Source organism: Vombatus ursinus, unplaced genomic scaffold (assembly GCF_900497805.2).
Source record: "Vombatus ursinus unplaced genomic scaffold, bare-nosed wombat genome assembly UNPS02015255.1, whole genome shotgun sequence".
In the NCBI taxonomy this organism is placed as follows: domain Eukaryota; kingdom Metazoa; phylum Chordata; class Mammalia; order Diprotodontia; family Vombatidae; genus Vombatus; species Vombatus ursinus.
Window position 1 is genome coordinate 13,402,869 of NW_020955033.1, and position 23,219 is coordinate 13,426,087.

Consider the following 23,219-nt stretch of genomic DNA (forward strand, 5'->3'; position numbering starts at 1 on the left):
AGGTACTTAGGAACGAGCGTGGTCAGATCACTTGCTCTCTTGGCTCCTGCTCTGTTGCTCTGGCCTTCCTGCTTGGCCTTGCTGTGATGGCCTCTGAATAAAGCTCTGGTGTTGGCACCTCCCGATGGCTCGTCTCTGTGTGTTTATCCAGTTGAGGACCCAAGACTGATGAGTGAGTATGACTCTGGCAGCCTGCTCCTTATAGGAGGAGTGTTCGGCGCGGCCGGCATAAGGTCGGCGCGGCCGGTACATACAAACAAGCTATATACAAGATAAAAAGGAAATAATTAACAAAGAGAAGGCACTAGAATTAAGAGGGGTTGGAAAGATTTCCTGTAGAAGATGGAATTTTAGTTCAAACTTGAAGGACTCCAGTATGCAGAGTTGAGAAGGGAGAGTATTCCAGGTATGGGGGCTGTGAGAGAAAATGCTCTGAAATGAAAGATGAAATACCTTGTACATGGAACATCAAGAAGGCCAGTGTCACTGGATCTAAGGGTATGTGTTGGGGAGTGAGGTTTAAGAATGGGGCAGGTCTTGAAGGTAAAGTAAGGCAGGTAAATGCCAAACAGCATTTTGTATTTGATCCTGATTGTGATAGGGATCCATTGGAACTTAATTGAGTAGGGAAGTGACACAGCCAGACTTGCACTTTAGGAGAATTGTTTTGGTAGCTCAATGAAGGATAGGCTGGAATGAGGAGAGACTTGAGGCAGGCCAGTCTACTAACAGGCAATTGTAATAGTTAAGGCATGAGATGATGGCAGCAATGTCAGAGGAAAGGGAACGTATTCAAGAAATGTTACAAAGGTGAAATCCACAGGCCTTGGCAACAAATTGGATATTGTGTGTATGTGTTGGGGGGGGGAGGGAGGTGAGAGATAGTGAAGAGTCCAGGATGACTCCTAGGTTGTGAGTCTGAGGGGCTGGGAGAATGATATTGCCTTCCACAGTAATAGGGAATGTAGGAGGAAGGAAGATTTAAGGGGAAAGATCATGAGTTCAGTTTTAAGCATGTGGAGATTAAGATGTCTAATGAAATTCCAGTTTGAGATATCTGAAAGGCAATGGAGATGCAAGATTGGAAGGTAAGTGGAGAAGTTATAGCAGAATGAGTAGATTTGAGAATTATCAGTATAGAGATGGATGGTAATTAAATCCATGGGAGCTGATGAGATCACCAAGTGAAATGGTAGAGAGGGGAAAGAGAAGAGGGCTTTGGATAGAACCCTATGGGACATCTCTGGCAAGAGGGTGGGATATATGTGAGCATCTGACAAAGGAAACTGAAAAGGAGCTGCCTGATAGGTAAGAGTAGAACCAGCAGAGAGTAGTGTCCTAGAAACGTAGGGAGAAGAGAATATCAAGGAGGAGAGGTGATCAACAATGTTGGAAGCTGCAGAGATGTTGAGAATGGGGATTGAGAGAAGGCCATTACCAATTAAGAGATCATTGGTAACTTTTGAGAGATGCATTGATAGTGGAATGATAAGGTCAGAAGCTGGATTATAAAGGGTTAAGAAGAGAATGAGAAGAAAGAAAGTGGAGGCACCTATTGTAGACAACCTTTTCAAGAAGAAAAAGGTAGGCTACCCTTTCAAAGGTAGAAGAGACATCCCTGTTAACAGGGATGAAAGGATCAAATGAGGGTTTTTCAGGATTGAGGAGCTATGGGAATGTTAGAAGGTAGTAGGGAATGAATCAGTGGAGAGATTGAAAATAAGTGATAGAATGGGGCTGACGGTGAGCAGTCTGTTAGAGCAGATGGAATGGAACAGGAGCATTTGTGCAGGTAGAAGGGTTAGCCTTGGTAAGGAGTAAGGCCACTTCTTCATGGGAGACATGGATAAAGGAGATAGTGGCAGAAGGTATCTGAATAATCGGAATTGAAGAAGAGGGGATAAGGGCGAACTCAGAGCAAATGACCTCCATTTTTTTTTTTTGTAAAATGTGAGGCAAAGAGCTCAGCTGAATGGGTGGAGAAGAGGGGAAGCCATGAGAGGTTTGAGGAGAAATGAAAGGGTGTGAGAGAGCTTCTCTGTAGAGTGGGATAGTGAGTTAATAAAGGAGACATTGTAGAGTTGTTTAGCAGCATTGAGGACACAGTTGAAGTTGTGTAACATAAATTTGTAGTAGACCCAGTCAGAACAATTGTATAATTTTCTCTACCTTAGTTTAGCAGTATGTATATAGGAGCTAAGGCAGAGGATTGTGGGATTGATCCAAGGTTGAGGCTTGGGCAGGGTGCGATTGTCTATGTTTTTGTTTTTGTTTTTTTTGTTAGGCAGTGGGGTTAAGTGACTTGCCCAGGGTCACACAGCTAGTCAGTGTTATGTGTCTGAGGCAGGATTTGAAGTCAGGTCCTACTGACTCCAGGGCCAGTGCTCTATCCACTGCGCCACCTAGCTGTCCCTCCCTTTTTTTTCCCCTGTGATTGTCGATATGATGAAAGGGTAGGGATTTGAGAGGACAATGAAGAGTTGAACTGGTTCACCAAAGAATCAAGATGGGGAAAGAATAGAGTGTGGCAAGTGCAGAAGAGATGACCTGGAAGAGAACTGAAGGGTGGCTGGATTAGAAATGATGGATATGGATGAAGAGTAGGTTTTGGTAAGGGATAGGGCGATAGGCAGATGAAGAGGTAGAAAGCTAATAGATTATGGTTAGCTAAAAGGATTTTAAAATTCTTGAACATGGAAATGGTACATTTGTGAGTGTTGGCAAGAAGGGTATGGTCCTCTTCATGTGTAGCTGAGGTCAGTTGCAGGAATAAATCATAGGAAGTGAGTAGGTTGAGGAACTGAGTGGTCAGAGTGTTTGAGAGAGAGTCAGTGTGTATGTTGAAGTTCTCAAGTGAGAAGCCAGGAATTGAGCAGAAGAGAAAAATTGTGAGCCAGCTACCGAACTTATTGAGAAAGGAAGGGGGATGTCCTACCAGTCTGTAGACAACAGCTATCAGGATTTTGATTAGGTGGTAGGTATGAATTGCATGAACCTCGAAGGAGGAGAGGTTGCTGCATTGTGAAGGTAAGGGGAGAACCTTCTAAACTAAGCTTCTAAAACAGAAGTTTGGAATCACTGGGATGTGTAGGATATGATTATTAAGCGTGAGAATGTTCATCATTGAGTAGAAGGTGATACTCCTCTTCCCAGAGGGAACTGGAAATTGGATTGGATACAAGTGCAGCATGAGATAGAAGGCACAGAATCGGATGTGTTTTATTCTTGGTAGCATCCTGTATTGAATCAGTGCTGTGATTTTTCATAGTCAACCTCCTCTTTTTGTAGCTGAGAAAAACTAAAGTACCTTTAAGCACTAGGATGCTATGGTTTATAAGTATCATAAAATTTCTTAAATGATCTCTGATATTTTAAAACTGGAAATTATTTGATGTTTTTATGCTTACTGTGAAATTTTTTATCTAATATTTAAAAAGTTTACATGAAAAATAGAGTTAGTAATACTTTTTCAGTTTTATCAGTTGAATTTATTAATATAAAAATATAATCCCTTCTGGCTTTTCTCTGCAGTGTTTAAGATTATATAATACTTGAGTGTTCCTGAATTAAGCCAAGATTCCCAGATGCTCATAATTTGGCCACAGAGAAAACCCTCATGCTGTGGAGGAATTCCTAATGTGGGTCTATATACTAATTAAATATGGAAGCAACCTTCTGTTTCTAACAGTCTTGGAGAAATGAGACTATCTCTTTGGTGGTGGGTGCCTTGTGATAGGAAGCATTTTAATGATATGAGTGACTTTATGAACATTTTGTGATGGTTTATATTTTGGAGGGAAGAACATAAATGGTAAATATTTTTTCTTCATATATATTTACAGGTATCCGCCAGAAGCACCAGAACTTCAAATCAGGAAAATGGCTGACTTGTGTTTTTTAGTGCAACATTATGATTTGGCATACAGTTGCTATCATACTGCAAAGAAAGATTTTCTGAATGATCAAGCAATGCTGTATGCAGCTGGTGCCTTGGTTGGTATATAATAGTGATAAAATTTGTGATTCCTGTATCATTAAATTCAAGGCTTTGGGCTGCGAAGTATAACAAAATACTTTAGGGGCAGCAAAAGAAAATTCCTTAGAACTATAAAGGTATTAGTTAAATAGCTTCTTTAATTTTTGTGCATTGGCCAGGCATGATGGAGCCTCACCTATAATTCTTGCTACTGGGGATGCTTAAGTTGGTGGATCACTTAAATTCAGGGGTTCTGAGCTTCATAGGACTAAAGGTGATCAAATATTACTTCTAAATTTGTCACCAACATGATGAACCTCCAAGGTTAAGGGTGAGGGAGAAAGGGGGAGAGCATTTGCCAGGCTGCCTAAGATAGGGTGACGTTGAACCAACCCAGGTTGGAAACAGCAGGTCAAAGTTTCCATGCTGATCAGTAATAAGACTGGGTCTGTGAGTGACTGTTACACTTTCAGCATAGGTGAGATAGAGAGGACCAGTCTCTTTTAAAGAAAATAATGTAATTGAACTTTCTAGACTTAAAGTTACCCAAGGATATTCCCTTTGTTGTTAAGTGGTAGAATTGTGAATTTAAAGTTGGTCAATATTTTAGATTTGATTTCCTAAAGTTTTTTATTTGTTTATCACATGATATCTGCTGTTTGTATTAATTTTTATCTTTTTTTTTTTTTTGGTGAAGTAGTTGGGGTTAAATGACTTGCCCAGAGTCACATGGCTAGTAAAGTGTTATGTGTCTGAGGCTGGATTTGAGCTCAGGTCCTCCAGAATCCAGGGCTGGTGCTCTATCCACTGCTCCATCTAGCTGCCCTAGTATTAATTGTTTAGTTGCTTAGTGCAAATAGAATTGCTCTGACATGAATTTTTTCCCCTTTTTTTGAGGGTACTGGATTTCTCTCTTTCATTCAGGCTGGAAATGCAGTGCACTCATTGGGCTAGATTTCTCTACTGATCAGCATAGGAGCTGGGACCTACCTAGTTTCTGACGTAAACTGGTTGCTCTCTCCTTAGACAATATGGTGACCCCCTATTTCACAGGCTTACTATATTGATGTTGGACTTAGTCCAAATATATTTGTGCTGGCTGGGACTTAGTGCAGGCACTTGAACTAAGCTAGTTCACTGCAGATCAGACTCCCAAACTCAAAAAATCCCTTGAAGCAGGAGTTACTGGCATATACCACCAGTCTCACTTCCCAAGTATTTTTTAAAAGATGACTTGAATATGTTTTTATCTCCCAAATTTTGGCTCATGGTAGATAAAAGGAAAATTCCTTTCAGAAGCAGTAGCATTTCAGGAAAGTATTATGTGAATATGTGAATACTGTTCTCATGGCCTGACACTGATTGTAAGAATATTGTTTCCTCTTGGTGTTTTGACAGCTTAATTCACACAAAAGAATTCATTGTAAAAGCTTGTTGTTGTTCAGTTGTTTCAGTTGTGCCTGACTCTACCTGACCCATTTTGAGGGGTTTTCTTGGCAGAGATACTGGAGTAGTTTCCTTCTCCAAATCATTTTAAAGTTGAGGAACTGAGGCAAACAGGGTTAAGTAACTTTCTCAGGGTGACATAGCTACTAAATGTCTGAGTCCGAATTTGAACTCATGAGGATGAGTCTTCCTGATTTCAAGTCCAGGGCTTTATCCACTGCAACACCTAGCTGCCCTAGTGTACAGTCTACATCCCTAAATACTTCAAATTGAATTCCGTGATTGTGTAGAATTATTTTGCTAGTGAATTAGATGCACACATGTACACCAGATAGTGTGTTAAATCTTAGTACTGTCATCAACTGGATCTGAATTTGTTTTAGACTTGGCCATATTTTTTTCCTTGAAAGACAAGTCATATAAACTCTAAGGTTCTTAGAATACCTTCTTCTTGATGTTTGAATTCCATTTATTTTTAGTTTAAAATAAAGCTAATTTAATTTTTTATTTTCCTATTGCGTTTTTTTGGGGGGGTCAGCTAATACTTTTAACTTCATTTAAAAAGTTAAATAAAGTTGATACTTAGACCGAAGATTGTTGAGCAGGATTAAGGTGGCATGTTTAAATTTTGTAGGTACTTTCCATGTCATGTGATCCCTTGACCATTAATCCTGTCTGGTTTCAGAAATTTTAGTTTATTAAGTATAGTATAGTACACCTTTCATGTTCATTATTTTCTCTAAAATTGTTATTTTGTAAAGGAAAAAAATGGAGTCAAAGAAATGAAGTTCCCTATTTCTGTACAGCAGAACTAAGACCAGAACTGATCTGATTTCTAATTCAGTACTTTTTTTAAGTACTGCTCAAGCGCGATGCCTTTTGCTTTCAACCCCTGTTGGAAATCTTTCAAGAAGTACTTAAAGCAAACAAACAACCTTTGTTTGAAAAATGAAGTTCTCCCTTTTGTATGATATGCAAAACATAATTTACTGTTTTTTTAAGAATCATTCAAGGTGGGATGGCTAGGTGGCGCAGTGGATAGAGCACCAGCCCTGAAGTCAGGAGAAGTTGAGTTCAAATTTGGCCTTAGACCAAACACTTGACACTTACTAGCTGTGTGACCCTGGGCAAGTCACTTAACCCCAATTGCCTAAAAAAAAAAAAAGAATCAGTCAACGTCTTGAAGCACTTTTTTTAAGTTTTGCATTAAGCAAAGAAATTTCAAAGAAGTAGAAGTTTGTGTAATTACATAGGTATACATCTATGTACAATCTACTTCAAGTATTTAAAGTTTCTGATTTAGTAAATAACATGGGTATTTCCTCTGAAATAGCACAAACCATATTTTTTTTTTCCTTTAGGAAATGGCAGCAGTGTCAGCTTTTCTTCAGCCTGGAGCACCTAGGCCTTACCCTGCTCATTACATGGATACAGCAATTCAGACATATAGGGATATATGCAAGTAGGTGACTGTGAAATTTCTTCTATCCATTTTTGGATAAATATTATTTTTTATAATATTGCTGAATTTTAAAATGAAATATCTAAATGTTTTCTCATACCTAGAGTGCTTGAGATAGTTACCTAAATCAGGTAACAGGAGTGAAAGCTGTTTGAGACAGGTTTCCCACTAGTTTTATATTTTAAATGAGATTTCATGGGATATAATTTGCTCACTTAAGAAAATTACAGTATTTTTAAGAACTTACAACATTATAGTCAAATGAATGCTAAAATTAGGGATGATTCTTAGAGTTTCATGAAAATAAACTTTTTCACTATTCTCCATGTGAACTCCTACTTTCAGGTGGTTTCAAGATACAATGGGTACTAAGAAGTAATAAACTACACTTAATAAGAATTAGTTAATAATAAAAAGTAATGAAGTTTTTGTAAATTTGAAATCATGGGATTCTTTCATGGTACTATCATAAAGTTTATGATGTAATGGAAATAGAAAAATTATTATTGCTGTTTTCACATAAAATAATACCATCTTGTAATTTGTCAAGGTAGGTAAAGGTAATTTGTCAAAAATAGGTAAAATTTTATAACAGAGAATCAGAACTTAATGTTATTGTGTTTGTGAGTATTTCATCAAGTTTTATTTTTTATATTTCAGTATTGAGAGACAGTGTGTACAGTGGATAGAAAGCTAGCCTTGGAACCCAAAAGACTTGAATTCAAGTCCTGCCTCTAACATACTATCTTCTCTTAGTATTCTTAGACAGTTCTTTGAGACTACAAGTTTCAAGAAGGTACCAATCTTCTTTGGTAAAGACAGTATTCTCCAATTTTAATGAATGTAGTAGTTCCACAAAACCAGTGATCACACACTGGTAACATAAGCAATCTTCACTTGCTACTTCACTTTCAGTTAACTAGGGAGCCTAACTCTTAATGTTCTTTTTTCTAACTTCACCTCAAAATCCTAACCATGCTTGCCAGGTAAAAATAAAATTCAAACTCTTTTCAAACACTTAATCAAAATCAAACTCACACTTCTTAGAGGAGCAGAAAGAAAAGTGAACAAACGCAGATGATGCCACCTCCCATATTTACAGCAATTTTCATTTCCTAATTAACTACTAACTTAGTTATCTGGATTTACCCACTTTATGTATATTGAAAATGTGATTTCTAGGGGCAGCTAGTGTGACAAATTGGATAGAGCACGGGTTCTAGAATCAGGAGAGCCTGAGTTCAAATCCAGCCTCAGACACTTGACACTTAACTAGCTGTGTGACCCTGGGCAAATCACTTAACCCCATTGCCTAGCCAAAAAAAAAAAAAAAGAAAAGAAAATGTGATTTCTCGCAATGTACTATCACCACAAAATCTTTTTCCAGCAAAACGTTTGTTTTCCCTGTGCAGTTCTTTGTGACATATTTTTACTTGTATATACTGTAAGAAAGAGAAGGAAATTAATGTCTTTATGGTAGAAAGCTAGAATTTTAAATTAGGTTATATTTGTTTTAATGTGATTTGTTAATATTTTTAATTTCCTTCTTAGGAATATGGTGTTAGCAGAAAGATGTGTATTGCTTAGTGCTGAAATATTAAAAAGCCAAAGCAAATATTCAGAGGCTGCTGCTCTTCTGATACGGTTGACCAGTGAGGTATTGACCTTTTGACTTATACTAGCTTTACTCTGACTAATTTACTTTTGTAAAAAGGAGCAATATTTTTATCATGGGAATTTGGTGTGGTCCATTTTATGCAAGCATAATAAAATCTGATTATACAACAAATTAGGTGATATTTATCACAAAGAGATTACTCTTTAAAGAAATGTAACACATGATTACTTAAGCCACTTATAAATGAAGAAGATTTAATTTACAATAATTAGATTTATATGCAGCTTTTCAGGAATATACCTCATTATCTTTGATACTTTGGACTTATGATCTCACCAATGTGTGTGCTTTCTACATTGCTGTAGATCAGATCTATCCATGCCTTCTGATCTTGAGTGATTCTTTTTTTTTTTTTATCTTGAGTGATTCTTGTCCATGTTCCCTCAGAAATCTTTCACAGAGTATCCTTGCCACATGCAGAGTACTACCTCATTCTCTTGACCTTGTGTGGGAGCCAGTAGTCAGTCATGAAAGCTGTCAATGGGTTACCCTTTACTCTTACTACACGACTGACTCATTTTCTTTTCTGGTAGTAAATCTCTTTGAAGACATTGATTTTTTTAAAATTCTGAATTTAGTGAACCCCCTCATTAAATTCCCCCCAAGGTAACATTTCCGTATAGGATGTAGAACAGAAAAAGCATTATGCTTGAAATTGAATTTTTTCCCTACATATAGGTTAAAACACATACACACATTCAACATGTTACTTTCTAGGCTGTCTTGCTTGTCTTTATTTCCTTCTTAATACCCTTCTGTTCTTTTCTGTGCATTTTAAAAATGTTTCAGTGGCCATCTTTTGTACATGGCAAATGTGTGGATTTGTTTTTCTTGACTGTGCTTATTTGTTGGTAGGATTATTTTTATTTCCTTTTTCTTTCACTGGGGGGTAGAATAGGGAGGGAGTTAAATCATTATTGAATAGTATTGAGCACCCATATGTTCAATATATCCAATTCTAGTTTCTAGACAAATTAATCAGTCCTTTGATTTTTAAAAGCATATATTCTAAACATTTCACTTCATAAATTTTTTTGTTATATTTTTGTGTAGATAGTCTATACTATAAATAACCATACCTAAATTTCCTAATTTTACATTAATAAAAGCTTTCTAAAGGCTTAGTTTTTTAGATCTTCCGTTTCCCTAATTTTCACACTCTAATCAGTTATTTACTTCTCTACTGTATATAAACATTTGTAGATCTTCCCTATCCTTTAAAAACTTTTACTTGACCTAATCATCCCCTCAAACTATCATCCTGTACGTCCTCTGTTTTGCAGCCAAACTCCTAGCTATACAAACAAGCAAAAGCTATATTTTTTGCTGCCAATTTCTCATTTCCCACTCACTTCACCCTCTTGTAATCTGGATTCTGTTTCACTTGCTCAAGTGAAACTGCTTTTTGAAAGGTCAATGATGATCTCTTTATTATTCATTCCAGTCACTTTTTCTCAATTTTCATCGTTTTTGACCTCTCCGTAACATGTGATATTGTTGAATAACCCCTCCTCTTCAATACCTCTGAAACATATGGGTATGTATCATAGGACTGTGTGTTGGGACTTCATCAATGTGATGCCTGGTAATATACACAGTACTGTAGGTGTGTTATGGTCAGAGAAACTATCACTTTACCTAGACTTTCTGTTTCTTATAACACAATCTAAGATTATTGGATGCCAGGATAAACTATTGACTCATATTTGTTTTGTTTTGTTTTTTTTTTTTTTTGTTTTTTGTTGTTGTTTTTGGCTAGGCAATGGGGTTAAGTGACAGGGTCACTTAGAGCTAGTTAATGTCAAGTGTATGAGTCCGAATTTGAACTCATGTCCTCCTGACTCCAGGACCAGTGCTCTATCCACTTTGCCACCTAGCTGCCCCATCATATTTATGCAAACCCCCTAGATCTTTGTTTAGCTGAATCACTTACGTAGCAATGCCTTTCATATCTAATGTCTGGGAAGTTGGTTTTTTTAATCCAAGTATAAAACATTATGTTTGTCTCTCTGAAATTTCATTTTAACCAACTTCAGCTGTTTTCTAGCTTGTCAAGATCTTTTTGAATCCTGAATCTGCTATCTAGTGCAGTAGTTATTTTTCCCTGTTTTGTCTCATCTGAAAATTTGGTAAATATGCCATCCATTCATTTATCCAATTCACTGACAAAACAACTGTGTTAAACAACGTAAGACTGAGCTGAAATCCCAGGGGCAATTTATTGGTGACATCCTTCCAACTTGGGATAGAAATATTAATGACTGTTTGGGTCCAATTATTTAATCACTTCTGAATCCATCTAATCATGCTATCATCTTTACCATCTCTCTTCATATTTTCTACAACAATAGCATAAGAACTTATTGAATACTTTGCTAAAAATATAGTTAAGTCTGGCATGACCTATTCTTGAAGATGCCATGCTGGATTTTTGTGATTATTGCTTCTAGGTCAAAGAGCTGAAAAGGAAGAGTACAAGATAATGCTAATGGGATTAACATAGAGAAAGAAGGAGTTAGCCTTTATTGACTTCCTGACCTTTGAATCTTCTGGAACTCTCTGATGATCCTTAGTTTCATTTTAGTTTAATTCCTTTCAGTAAACATTTAGTAACTACCCATTTTGTTCCAGGAACTGTGGTAGCCAATAGGGATACAGAGACAGAAAAAAAACAACAACAACCCATCTTTTCTTCTGTCTTACAACTTCAAAGCCTTCATCCTCACCTCAGTGTCTAATCCCTCCATCACTCCATTCTCTCCCAGGCCATCACTCCTTCACTTGCTACACTATCCTCCTTTCTCCATTTTAACTCCTTGAACTGGTTGAATGAGTTCAACTCTACACTGTTCTTTTGAGTCCCTTGCCTGTTTATCTTATCGAAGATCTTGTTCATCCAAATCCCAGCTTTGTATTTTTCCCACCATCTATTGCCTTAATTTCTATTCATATGTGACTGAATGAAGCTGGGGGGAAATCATGAAACTGTGCTGACTGGATCCATTATACGTTTATGTTACGTAATCTCAACGGGGCCTTCACAGTGGCAAAACAATCCTTGTACGTGTCCCTGAGTGATTCTCTGTCCCATGCACCGTAGCAGTTTCTCAAAACCTTTTCAAACCTCCCATATCATACCTCATCCCTTTCTGAGAAACTTGTCTCCCTGAAAAAACTGGAGCCATTCACTGAGAGCTTGTTCTGCTTCCCTTCACCTCACTTCAAGTCACTCAGATATCTTCTGCCCCTGCCTTCTCCTTCATCCCTGTCTCACATGAAGAGGTATCCCTTTTTGTCAAAGCAAACTTCTCTTCATACACAAGTGATCCCATTCCATCTCATCTTCTCTGGAAGCTTGTTCCCTCCATCATTCCTACTCTCTTACTAATCTTCAGTCTCTCCTTGTCTACTGTTTGCTTCCTTATTGCCTATAAACATATCCATGTCTCCCCCATCCTCAAAAAACTCTCACTTGATCCATCCATCCCTCCTAGCTATGTCCTCCCTTTTGTTACTAAACTCCTTAAGAAGGCCATCCAGTTCCTTTCCTGTGACCCACTACGTAGCTCTTTGCAGTCTGATTTCTGGCCCCTTCATTCAACTGGAATATTTCTCTTCAAAGTCATTAACGATTTCTTAATTTTTATTTTTTGGGTGAGGCAATCGGGGTTAAGTGACTTGCCCAAGGTCACACAGCTAATATGTGTCAAGTGTTTGGTCTGAGGCTGGATTTGAACTCAGGTCCTCCTGACTTCAGGGCTGGTGCTCTATCACTGTGCCACCTAGCTGCCCTGATTTTTTAATTTTTTAAATCCAATGGCCTTTTGTTAATAATTATCATTCTTGACCTGAGTGCAGCCTGAACACTCTGGATCAGTGATGTCAAACTCAGTTAGAAACCCCTGAGGTCCTCATATTGACTCAGAAAATTACAAATAACATTATTTATGTTGTGTTGTATTTTTATTTATTTTGTTAAACATTTCCCAATTACATTTTAATCTGGTTGGGCCAAAAGTGGCCCAAAAGTGGATCTGAATTTGGTACCTCTGCTGTGGATTACCCTTTTCACTTTGAAATTCTCTTCTCTCTAGGTTTTAATGACACCATTCTGACCTGGTTTTCCTCCTACCTATTTGACCACTCCTCTATCCCCTTTGTTGGATCTTTATTTCTATAGCTGTCTCTTAAGGCCCTTTGCTGGGCCTTCTTTTCTTCTCCCAATTTCACTGGTTGATCTTATCAGTTCCCACCATTTCAGTTATCTCTATGCAGATGACTTTCAGATATACTTATCCTGCCCCAACCCTCCAGTCTTGCATTTCCAATAGCCTGTTAGATACCTGAAACTTGTTGTCCTGTAGATATCTAAATTCAGCATGACCAAAATTGAATTCATTATCTTTTCCCCAAGGCTTTCTTCTCATCTTAACTTCCTAGTACTGTGAAGGATACCACCATTCTACCTGTGCTCCCAACCTAGGTGTCATCCTCAATCACTCATTCTCTCTCACCTTCCCCCTTCTCCCCCAATCCAAATAATTATTGAATCCATTTTTTCTACTTTCCTGTATACTCCCTTTTCTCCTCTGATAGCTGCTACCACCCTGGTAGAGGGAGGCCCTCATCTCCTCACTTTTGGACTTTTCTAGTAGTCCGCTGGTTGATCTCTTTGCCTGAAGTCTTTCCTCACTCCAATCCATCCTATCCTCAGCTGTCAAGTTGATCTTCCTAAAATGCAGGTCTGACCATGCTGACCACATTACACAATCCTTCCTGCCTTGGCTCACTCCATTATAAACTCCAGTGTCTACCTATTGCCTCCAGGATCAAATGTAAAATCTTCTCTTTGACCTATAAAGCCCTTCATTACCTGACCGCTTTCTACCTTTCCAGTCTTCTTATGCCTTAACGGCCCCCATACCCATCAATATTCTAAGATTCAGTGACATTGGTCCCTTTGCTGTTTGTCATTCAAGACACTTCACCTCTCAACTTGGATTATTTTTGCTAGCTGTTCCTGTACTTGGAACTCTCCCTCCTCATCTTCAATTCCTAGCTTTCCTTAAGGATAAAACAAACATTTCCATAACAAAGTGGGATAGAAAAACACAGGATTGTACCTGAAAATTGCAAATCCATTATGTACAACTTTCTATTCCTTTCAAATATACAAGTTATCATGTGACTTTTTTCCCTTTCCTCCCACCCCAAACTTTGAGATGGCTATTATTAGATGCAAATCTGTGTATATATATATACATATACATACACATACACACATACGTATACGTGTGTGAAGGAATTCTTTTTCTGGATTTAAGCAGCATCTTCATAGGATCTTTGTGGTTAATTTGGGTATTTATGATAGCCTGAATGACTTGGTTGCTCAAAGTTGTTTTTAAAACCATACTGCTGTTACTATATACAATATTCTTTTGGTTCTCCTCATTTCACTCTTCATTATTTTATGGAGGTCAGTGATTGTCTTTTGCCTTTTTTTTTTTTTAATCCCCAGCATTTAGCACAGTGCTTGGCACATAGCAAGGGCTTAATAAATCCTATCTGACTGACCGTCAGTACCCACCCTCAACAAGTTTACTTTCTAGAGGAAAACAATACATACGCAGATGTGTGAATACAAAATTGGTGCAAAATAAATGCAGAGTAATTGGGAGGGAGGTACAGGGAGCACTAGCAGTTGGAAGAATTAAGAAAGCTCTTTTTAAGAAGTGGCACTTGAGTGAGCTAGAGATTCTAAAAAGCAGAAAAGAGAAAGGAGGACATTCCAGGCCTGTGCAAGGGCACAGAGGTGAGAGGGAATGTTATGTGAAGGTAGAACAGCAAATAAGTCAATTTGTCTGGCATATAGGTTATGTGAGAGAGTATTGTATAATCATACTGTAGAAATAGGCTAGAGACATTGCAAAGAACTTTGGATGACAAAGTGGTTTGTGTTTCATCCTACAGGCAGTAGCCCCTGAAACTTGAGCAGGGGAATGATGTTGTCAGACCCATATTGAGCAGGGGAGTGATGTAGTCAGACTCATACTTTAGGAGTATCAATTTATCAGCTATGTGAAGGGTCTATTGAAGAGGTCTGGATGTAGGGACATCATTTAGGCTATTTGTAATAGTTTTGGCAAGAGGTGGTGAGGGCCTGAAGGACATTTATGAGAGTGGAGAGAAAGATAGATTATAGAGATATTATGGAGATATACTCAACAAAACTTTGAAACTAAGTGGATATGGGGAGTGAACACGAGTGAAAAGTCAAGGATGATGATCCCTTTGCTGTGAACCTGGATGATTGAAAGAATGGTAGTTCCCTTGGTAGAAATAAGAAAGCTAGGCAAATTCTGGTTTTAGTTTTTAACCTGTAGTTATTTTTTAAGTCAGGGGATATGTTCCAAATTTGTTGTTTTACACTACCTGTTATCTTCAAAGTCAAGGAAAAAAGTTATGTACACAAAGTATATTTCATGATAAGTATATAATGTAGTGAATCCTTGGGACAAAGATGTGAAGGATCTATGGTGTTTTTGTCACTATAGGGAACCTCTGGTGTAGTACTTCAGCAACTATGATCTCAACTCATCTGTGACTTAGTAGATCAAGTCCTAGGGAGTTGATTAAAGCACATGGAAGTTGTGACTTGAACAGAGTCACTAAGCTATTAAGTGTTCGAGGAAGTATTTCAGTATAAATCTTCTTGACTTCAGGTCCTGCATTCTATCTGTTTTGCTGTGCCAAACATGTTTGTGAAGAATATTATGATTTATGATGTTCAATAGTATGATGCAGTGTTTTTGCATTTTTTTAGTATAGTTTGGATTTGTCCAGCTAGTATATAATCATCCTATCTTAGTATCTTCTTTTACATGCCTTTTTTAAAAAGGTTATTTGAACTACAGAATCAAGTGCATAAATTAGAGTGTGAAAAAATTAATTCTGCCTAATTTAGTCATTCTAGTTAAGTTGATTTTCAGTATGCATTTTGACATGCTACCTTAGTGTTCTCCTTCATTTTAAGATATTTTGATTGTAGGAGATGGAGATATTAGTACATTAAAGTACTCATTTGCAAATTTCATTTCTCTTTTGTGAAAGAAAAAAATTAAGGGAATATAGAGGCTTCTGTTCCTAAAATATATGATTTGTCAAGCCTTAAGATATCAATGTATGTAAATATATACCTACCCAGGTTAAAATAATTGGTGTTAATCTTTGATCTATTAAACACTTATTAGTGTAAGATGCATAAAATGTAAACTTAGTGCCTTTAAAGTTGATATTTTTCTGTTTTTAACATCTTGGGCGAAAATGTTGGCAGCAGAACAGTTGGAAGGGTATATTATATAAGTTCAGCTTACCTATAGTTAAAGACCTAGAAAAAGTTTGGGAAAGAAGTTGCTGATGCTTAACCAGCAACCTTTAGTGCTTTCTCAGTAATTACTAATATATAAGTGTTTAAAATGAAATGAATCTTGAAGGATGTTAAATTCACTTCTGTGATTATTAAAGAAATATCATTAATATTAGAGTGAGTTGAAGGGGCAAATAAATTTTGAGTTATACTGTTTCTTTGCCTATTATACTATCAGCAAAGGAAAGTAAAATCCTTTTATGGTTTTACTCCTAAAATTTCTTGTATCTAATAGTCACATCTGGCCTTTAAATCAGTACATTGGTTGATTTTCTTGAAAAATGTAAAAATCGGGGCGGCTAGGTGGTGCATTGGATAGAGCACCAGCCCTGAAGTCAGGAGGACCTGAGTTTGAATACGGCCTCAGATACCCAACACTCACTAGCTGTGTGACTCAGGGCAAGTCACTTAACTCCAATTACCTCACAAAAAAAAAAAAAGAAAGAAAGAAAGAAAGAAATATGTAAAAATTATAACGAAAATTCTGAGTAAAATTTTCAAATAGCCAAGAAAAAGTGCATTGTAATATTTTTCAATTTTATTTAGTAGAAGGGAGATGAACCTAGTTATAGAAGAAATATACCACCGTGGAACTATCAGTTTCACTTCCTCTTTTCAAATTTAATATTACTGTCTACCTGTCTATACTAAATTTCTAGTCAAAGTAGTTATTTGCTGTATGCAAAAATGGATCATATGATCTGTTCAGATTTCTTCAAAAATTCATCATTGGATGAAAAAGTAATCAGATCAGTTATTTCATCAGATATATGTCTGAAATCACAAGCAAGATGGATTTCCCCCTTCATCTCTGCCCGGTATTAACTAAGATTAGCTGTTGATATGTAGTATTTGGTTTTTTTTTAAAGTTGATTATAACCAGTTTTTTTTTTGTTTTAGATTGTGATGACACTAATATTTTTATTTTTCTTTAAACATTAAATAGGATTCTGATCTTCGAAGTGCTCTTCTGTTAGAACAGGCAGCACATTGCTTTATAAACATGAAGAGCCCCATGGTTAGAAAATTTGCCTTTCATATGATATTGGCTGGCCATCGGTTTAGTAAAGCAGGACAGGTAAGTGGATTTGCTTTACTTAAAAATATAGATAGACTAGGTTATTTCAAGCATTGTCTCTATTTCTGCACATAAGCTATTATAACAAATCATTCTACTTCTTAAGGTTTAAAGAAATTGCCTTAATGGGGCAGCTAGGTGGCGCAGTGGATAGAGCACTGGCCCTGAAGTCAGGAGGACCTGAGTTCAAATCCAGCCTCAGACCAAACACTTGACACTTACTAGCTGTGTGACCCTGGGCAAGTCACTTAACCCCAATTGCCTAAAAACAAAACAAAGCAAAAAAAAGAAATTGCCTTAAATGATTGATGATGTTTGCTTAGCACTCTAAGGTTTGGAAAATTCTTTGAGTAAGTTACATTATTTGACTCATAACTTGTGAGGTAGATACTCATTACTTCTCCTTGCTTTAAACTGTCTCCCACAAAACTGACAGAATAGGCTTCCAAAAGCATAAGGATTACCATGTCATTCCTCTACTGTAAAACCTTCAGTGGCTCCCTTTTGCTTCCAGGATAAAGTATAAACTTTCTAATTTGGGCCTTAAAGCCCATCGGAACTTGGCTTCTGCTTAACTTTTCAGGATTATTGCACATTACTCCACTTCATATACTTTCTATGCCAGTTACATTGACCCACTTAGTGTTTTCCATCTCTCATCTCTATGCTTTTGTGCACACTATTCTCAGTGTGTGAAATACATCCTTTCCTGGACTCCTTCAGTTGTCTCCTAATTGGTCTCTCTGCCTCAGGTCTCTCCCCTTGCTAATCTGTCTAATACACAGCTGCCACAGTGTTATTCCTAAAGCAGAAGGTTGTTCATGTGACTCCCTTCTCAATGAACTCCAATAGACTCCCTGTTGCCTCTGTGCAATTTTCTTTGGAATTTTATTTTCTTTGGAATTTTAAGTCTACAGTCTGGCTCTAGCCTACTTTTGCAGTTTTACTATGTATTACTTTCTTCCATGTATTCTTTGGTCCTAGCCATATGACTTTTCTCACTTTTACTAACACAGAGTTTTCCATCTCCCTTTTTCTTGCCTTTGCATAGTCTGTTCCCCAAATCAGAAAGGCATTCCCTCCTCATATTGATATTATTTTGTCTGTACCTATATGAATACGTGTTGGAATGCAAACTCCTCAAACCAAGGACTATTCCATTTCTGTCTCATATTCCTAGCAATTAGCATAGTCCTTTATGCGTAATAGGTGCTTAATATGTGCTTATTGATTGATGTTTCATTCCTTCTACTTTTTGGAATCTTTGGCTTAGATCTTGGTTTTGCTCATAGCTTACTTCCTAAGGAAAGCCTTTCAAGATTCTTTCTAGTTTTTCATCCTCCTTTTCCTACTCAAATTATCATGATTTTACTTTCGGTTAACATTTTATGCCCCTATTATACTAAAAGCTCCTTGATTGACTATTTTGTTTTCTTTTTCCAAAGTGCCTTGCACATAATAAGCATGTAGTAAATGATTATTGGATGAGATTTTTACAGATGTGGAGACTGAGGCTCAGGGAAGTTATGTCATTTATGCATGGTCTCATTATTGGGAAATATAGAAAAAATGATCTAACACTTTAGAGATATTGTGTGGATTAAGGAATGGTGACAGAACTGGGAGAAAAATGTTTTTTTCCTTTTGGCATTTACAACTTTATAAGGACCTCAAATGATTATGTACCTCTCATATCAATATTAGGTTTGAATTTTTAATCTCAGTTAATATGGATGTGAACCATAGTGCAATTGTATTATTTACCAAGTGGCAAATGAGGTAATGGTTTGGAGCTCACAAAACTCATATACTCTGAAGAATTAAACTCATTTCCAAAATTTTCAGTCCCTAGTAACTTCAGAGAATTCCTTTATAGATGACTTTCCTGTGTTGAAAGTCTTTTACTATATCATGGTATTAGTGTAAGGCTTGGGCCATCCATTTGTTATCCTTTGCTTTTGCTATATGACTGTTCTCTCTTTTCCAGTCATATTTTGTTTATGTCTTTTATATCACTTCTTGCAAATAAGTCCTCATTGCCTACTTATCTACCATATTATCTCCATTGCCCTTTGTATCACCTGCCATTTTAGGTCTTTATGGTTCATGGTGTTCTGTGATTCACAGTCTTAATAGCGTTAATAGGGGATTTGGAGATTAAAAGATGAGTTTTTGTGTCAAGAAACAACTGGAATTAATGAAAGCTCTTGTGTACAACCTCCCAAATGGAACCCAGTCTACTTGCTCCTTTTCAGTTCGGTTCTCAGCTCATTGTCCATTTTCAATGCCTTTTTAGGATATTTATACTAATGGACTAACTAATATTTGATCATTCAGTTTCATGTTATAATCATAAATATGTCTTTATTCACTTAGTTCTTTTGTGTGGATTGCTAGGCTAATCTTTTTTTTTTTTTAAGTGGTCCTATGCTGTTACATTCTTTTGGCACCTGATAAAATCAGCACGATATTATCTGTAAGCAGAAGTATCTGGAGGATGTCATCATCTAAAGGCAATCTGTTTTCCATTAAGACCCCTATAGGTCATCCCTGAAGCATCCTCTAGGTTGTTCAACACCTTTTAAGGAGCATTTGTTTGCTTCTTTTAAGTGCCTTTGAAATGGAAATTTAGAACTCTTTAATTCTAATCTACCAGGGAATCTTTTATGATCTTGAAATATGTGTGGAAGGAAACTTGTGGGAGAACCTTTAATACTCTGCTAAATTGAAACCCTTTTTTTTTATCCCAACCATCCAAAAACAATAGCTCTTTTATGCTCTTCAACTTTTTCAGTTTTGTAAATTTGAAGGTGTAATCAGCTATGGAAAATCATCTGCCTAAAGATTCTCTTTTCTTTTCATATTTCTGTCAAGGATAGAATGCCTGGGTGGATCATTCTCATAAATGTTTTATAGAGTTGAAAAATTAGAAATATGGTTTGGTAGTTTTTGATATCTTTTAAAGATCTAGCTTGGGCCCAGGTGCACCATGCTACTTCTGGCCATTTTCAAATTTCAGTGCTCCTCTTCTCTATCCTCTAGCCCAAAACTTAAGCTTCTATCTGGAATCCCATCATTCTGATGGGTGAATGTTTACCATTTCTAACCCAAACCCAGAGCCACCATACAATTTCTTGGATATTTTTATGTTGCCATACTCCTCCTGTGCTCCAGGCTCTGTCTCTAACCTGGAACTCAACGTTTCTAGCTTGGACTCAGACCCACCACACTCTTTCTCAGCCATCTTTATGCCAAAATATTTAAAATAGAAAGAAAAGAAAAGAAAACTTGTGGACTCTGATCACCACAATAATCAACTGCAATTCCTGAGGACTCATGATGAAACATAACTGCCAGATTCCTGACAAGATGTGATAGACAGAGAATACAGATTGAGTGTAATTTTTAGACCTAGCTGGTGTGAAAATTGTTTTGCTTGAACTATCTATGCATGTTTCTTAAAGAATTTTGTCTTTTCTCTCCTTTTCTTTTTTCTTTTCTCATTGGGGACAGGGAAAAGAAAGAGGAAGAAAGAGAAGGATAATTTTTGTTTAAAAATAAAATAAAATTTAATTAAAAAAAATAAGGTTCAATGATGTTCACTTCCCTTAATCCCTTTCTCTCCATTTTTATATTCTTCTCATACTTTTCCCTAGTTATAAGAAATAGCAAATTCCATCCCTTCATTTTTTCTATACTAGTGCATTTCTTTTGTTATTCCTTTTGTTTTCCCTTTTCAAACCCTTAGAATGGAACCAGTCTACCCTTAGCTCCTTAGTTTTTCTTAGTACCCTTTGAAAACACTTCATTCCCTATTAGAATATTAGCATCAAATCCTCATATGGTCATCTTTCTTCCCTCACCCCACCCTATAGGACTGTGCTTAGCTTTGTAGGGTAAATTATTCTTGGTCATAAGCCTATAACTTTGCCTATAATTTTTGGTCTTGTGTGATTCTGACGTTTGGTACTTTAATGGCTTCTTTCTGAGTGATTGCAGGATTTTTCTTTCACATGGTAGCTCTGGATTTTGGCTGATATTACTGGGATTTTCCTTTTTGGGGTTCCTTTCAGGAAGTGATTGGTAGATTCTGGCTTCACATAGCCCTTTGCTTTTACAGGCAATTTTTCTTTGACTTCCTGAAATATACTGTGATGGTCATTTTTTAAATTTTCTTGGGGTGTAGTGCGACTTAATTATATCTACCTGACATGTTTTCCAGTCCATTTAACATCAGGTATCTATCTGACATTTCCTTCTATTTTTTCAGTCTTTTGAATTTTTTTCTAATATTTCTTATTGTCTGTATGAAGTCATTGATTCCTCTTTGGTTTATTCTAAGTTCAAGGAAGTCTGTTACTTCGGTAAGATTTACCACTTTCTCTTCTAAACTATTTTCCTTTCAATTCTTTGAGTATTTGCAGTTGTAGTAGAATTTTTCTCCTTTTTGGGGGATTTCTAGATTTGTAATAATTTTTGATACTAGACTGATGCTTTACTCATCTCTGCAGATTTAGCTCCTGAATTGGGACTTTATGTCAGGGTCAGGCTATACCCCCTGCTATGCTTTTGGATGAGAGTAGTTGGCCCTGCTTGTTCTCATCCTGAGTTTCTGGATTCCTGTACTGACCTTCTCCTGGGGTTAAGCCCACCCATATCTTTGAGGTTCAGAGTGCTGGATCTTCAGGGTCTTTCATCAATGGCATCTCAAAATAGGTTGCTAGTAATCTTGGAGTTCTGGGCTAGCCTAATCCAAACCATGCTCACACTGGTTGCTGCCATGCCCACAAAGATCATCACTGTTCCCCAAAACTTCCAAGGGTCTAGCTATGAATATGCAACCTTCCATGGAATTTTTGGGGGGACTCCACTCCTGTAGCCTCTGGACAGAGAGCCCTGCAGGCTACAAGTATCTCTGGCTTATCTCTGGTCATGATAGCAAGGTTATAGGCTTTTTTGCCCACATTGACCTTGGCATTCCTATTGGCTCCCTTTCTTATTTTCCGTGGGTTATTGGCTGGGCTTTAAAAAGTCACTTATTCAAGTCTCTCATTGAATTTATTGGTCATTATTTGGACTAGTATGCATTTCAGGTTTTTGTTGGAGTACCCCAGTATGAGGTAACTGGCATTATGCCTCTGTTCAAGCAAATATTGGTCAGAAAAGAATCCACAGTTCTTGGAAGTATTTCTTTAAGCTATCTATAAGCATTTGGTCTCTTTTACTTCTTATTCTTGAGCCATAATTTCAAATAGTTCTTTTATTAGTCTTGGTATTGAATTCAGTGAGTACGAAGGTAAGAATTTCTGTACTTTTAAACCCTTACAACAGATGTTAGTTCACTAAATGTCTCATGAAATAATGTTCCTTAGTGAGTTTGTGCTCACAATGATACTATTTATACCACTTCTTTTATTTACCTCTCTGAAGAAAAACTGGGAGCCATACTTTCATATGGCTGCAACTTCTTTGTCTTTAGTTTTTATTTATAGCAAGATGTCAATATTAATGTAATAAAGTTCTCTCAGTAATGAATTAACCTTATTTGTCATTGGACTGAGTTCTCTTATTTAGAATATTCACCGTTAAGTTAATGTTTATAAACTTTCTATAAACTTTGTGACTTGTAGCATTCTTTGCCCCCCTTTGTTATCATGACTGTGGGAAGTAGAAAGGGGCTGAATAAGATTGAGGGTTATATTTTATTTTTCATTGTTTTAGTAGTCTTCGTGGCCAAAGAATTCATTACCTAATGGCTAAGTATTGGCTATATGCCTTTGCATATGTTGATAGTCTGGTCTTTGAATAACAAACAGTCTTTTGCTAGGACAGAACTTGAATACTTATCTGCATAATGTAGAACCTGCCATCATATACCCTCCTAGCATATATAGCCTGTCTTTGAGTACTGAGGTTCAGCTTCCACACCATAGTCAGGCATTGGAGTAGGACTTCTGTGGAGGTATAGAAATGGAACCTTAAAAAGAATTTCCTTTGTAATCCGAGTATTAATAGTAATAATTTACTAGTACTTTTTGGGGGGGGTGGGGTGGGGATGAGGCAGCTGTCTCTTACACCATTTCATAAGCATGAGATTTAATATAACCTAACTTTTTCTTTTGAAAATCAACTTTTACAAAATCAGTATCCTGG

The 23,219-nt window shown here is 36.9% G+C and overlaps 1 protein-coding gene across 4 annotated transcripts in view; it reads left to right on the top strand.

Moving 5' to 3' along the window:
• Positions 1-23,219, top strand: part of LOC114031804 (trafficking protein particle complex subunit 8) — a 135,806-nt gene that overhangs the window by 47,062 nt on the left and 65,525 nt on the right. For 3 of the 4 annotated variants that reach the window (XM_027846943.1, XM_027846944.1, XM_027846945.1), the window contains 4 exons: positions 3,843-3,993; positions 6,784-6,884; positions 8,436-8,541; positions 16,935-17,066. In XM_027846943.1, coding sequence (XP_027702744.1) covers positions 3,843-3,993; positions 6,784-6,884; positions 8,436-8,541; positions 16,935-17,066 — 490 coding nt within the window. The remainder of the gene's footprint in view (positions 1-3,842; positions 3,994-6,783; positions 6,885-8,435; positions 8,542-16,934; positions 17,067-23,219) is intronic. The other variant, XM_027846946.1, reaches the window with a different exon arrangement.